We start from the raw sequence: 2,033 nt of genomic DNA on the forward strand, positions 1-2,033 counted from the left end.
GTCCCTTCACAGCAGAAGCATAGCACATATCAACCTACTCCTGGAATACACCCAAAATTAAACATTTGTATTTAAAACAATCACTTTTATTAGTGCAATTGACATGTGTTTCTTTAGGTTTACACCCTTTGAAGGGCTCAGCAGAGCTGGAGCAGGGTAACTCAATCAGCATCAATCAAAACACGTTTGAGGCCTGACTGCAGGAAGAAGCATTTAAGAAAGCTTGTCAAGGTAGTAGTTCTCCCATCTCTTCACTCTGTTAATCACTATTTTCCATTTGTTTGGGGTCATCTTCTCTATTCCTTTATCAATCAAGTCACTGAAGAGGATACATCTATAAGAGTGGGTCCTCTCAACAGACCTCAGGGCAAAGTCCTTCCTGTTGTTTATAATAAACCATTTCAAAGACGACCAGGCGACATCCATAGGATAGAGGTAGTTGTAAGATGAAGGCACAACAAGAAGCTCATGGCCATTTGCTCTAGCAACTTCAGGGCAACACTCAATGCCGGACATGTAGATCACTGGTGAGACTGGTGGCAGAGTTCCTGTCTCCAGCTCCACGCCATCTTTTGCTCCCACATGCATCAGCTGCCTTTTATCCCTTGTCACAATTACGCATTTCCCATAGGAGGTGGTCAGAGAATCACACAGCTCCTGAAAGATACTGTTCTGCTGACGGATGGGCAGATCACCTCTTAATAGCAGCTTGTACCTCCAGGGCACCCACCCTTGGCTGCTGCCAGCGTGAACAAGTGTCCATACTGGCCAGCACAGGCTGTCCTCCTTGGCTATGTTTTCGCCCGTTATAAGGCTTTCTGGAATATCTGTTTCCCCTAAAAAAACAGTGTTGAAACCATTAAGCTGCAGTGTCCTCAGAGATTTTAAATACTGCAGGCACTGCCTCTTTGAAGCAGCATCAAAGCAGCCCCTGGGAATTACGTGCTTGAAAAGAGGATTTGCGAAGCGCTGCATGCTGGCATCTCAAGACTCATGAAGGATGCTTGCAGAGCTCACAATGCACCCGTTGCCCCGGCGCTACCCCATGGTGTTGCACACAACCAGCAGCAGCATCAGCAGGGGCTTCCAGGTGGCTGGTCAAAAGGCATCTTGGAAAACAACAGTCCCATCAGGCGAGGTAGGCTGCAACTGTCCAGCAACTACTGGTTAGGACATGGCTCATCTTGAACATTGTGGTTCCTTCTCTCACAGCACTGAGTGGGTGCTTGGGCCCTGTGTACATCTGTGGGCAAGCCAGGCATCACCAAAAGGGGTCCGGAGGGATGGGGATGTGGAGGGAAGAGCTGCCCTGCCCAGAGTCAGCATGGAGAGTGAGCCAATGCCTGAGTGGTATCAGTGCCTGAGTTGAAGATGTCCCTGCTCACTGCAGGGAGGTTGGACTAGATGACCTTTAAAGGTCCCTTCCAACCCAAACCATTCTATGATTCTGTGGCAGACACCATCCCCTCCCGCTCTGGGAAGCATACGGCCTCGTGGAAGATTTGACCTTGAAATCCCCTGGGTGAAGGAGGGGGCTGAAACCTGGTTATGGGGGGAAGGAGGGCCTCTGCACCCCCACATGAGCCTCTCTGACAGGCAGGCCCAATCCTGGCAGCGTGCAAGGTGCTGCCTGGCACCCAGCAGCACAGCAGCCTGTGCGAGGTCCACCATGCTCAGCCTGCCCAGCTCCAGATGTGTGTGTGTGTGTGCACAGGCGTGCATGCCAAGGGTGCCTGTGTGTGCAGGCAGCAAGTGTTCTGCTGGGGAAGGCTGCGGAGCAGCAGAAAGTGAAGACTATTTTCATCCATCTGTTTTTTTACCTGTCCCTCCTCCTCCCTGCAGATGCACACACAGAATTTTACTGCAGGAACAAGCTTGTCACAGAATTACAGGATCACAGAATCACAGAGTGGTGGGGGTTGGAAGGGACCTCAGGAGATCATTTAGTCCAACCCTGCTGCTAAAGCAGGTTCCCTACAGCAGGTTGTACAGGAAAGTGTTCAGGTGGGTTTTGAACATCTTCGGAGATGGCG

The 2,033-nt window shown here is 50.6% G+C and overlaps 1 protein-coding gene across 1 annotated transcript; it reads right to left on the bottom strand.

The window, feature by feature from the left end:
* Positions 1–213: 213 nt before the first annotated feature.
* On the bottom strand, positions 214–978 carry LOC104525235 (protein FAM243A). Its single transcript, XM_010168332.2, has one exon. The coding sequence runs from the start codon at positions 973–975 to the stop codon at positions 214–216; it is 762 nt and encodes a 253-aa protein (XP_010166634.1). The 5' UTR covers positions 976–978.
* Positions 979–2,033: the final 1,055 nt, after the last annotated feature.

The sequence above is a fragment of the Antrostomus carolinensis genome, unplaced genomic scaffold (assembly GCF_000700745.2).
Source record: "Antrostomus carolinensis isolate BGI_N321 unplaced genomic scaffold, ASM70074v2 scaffold6180, whole genome shotgun sequence".
NCBI lineage: Eukaryota > Metazoa > Chordata > Aves > Caprimulgiformes > Caprimulgidae > Antrostomus > Antrostomus carolinensis.

What these genes read in the sequence shown, in the direction of transcription:
- LOC104525235 (XM_010168332.2), bottom strand. Translation starts at nt 975, where the DNA reads ATGCAGCGCTTCGCAAATCCTCTTTTCAAGCACGTAATTCCCAGGGGC.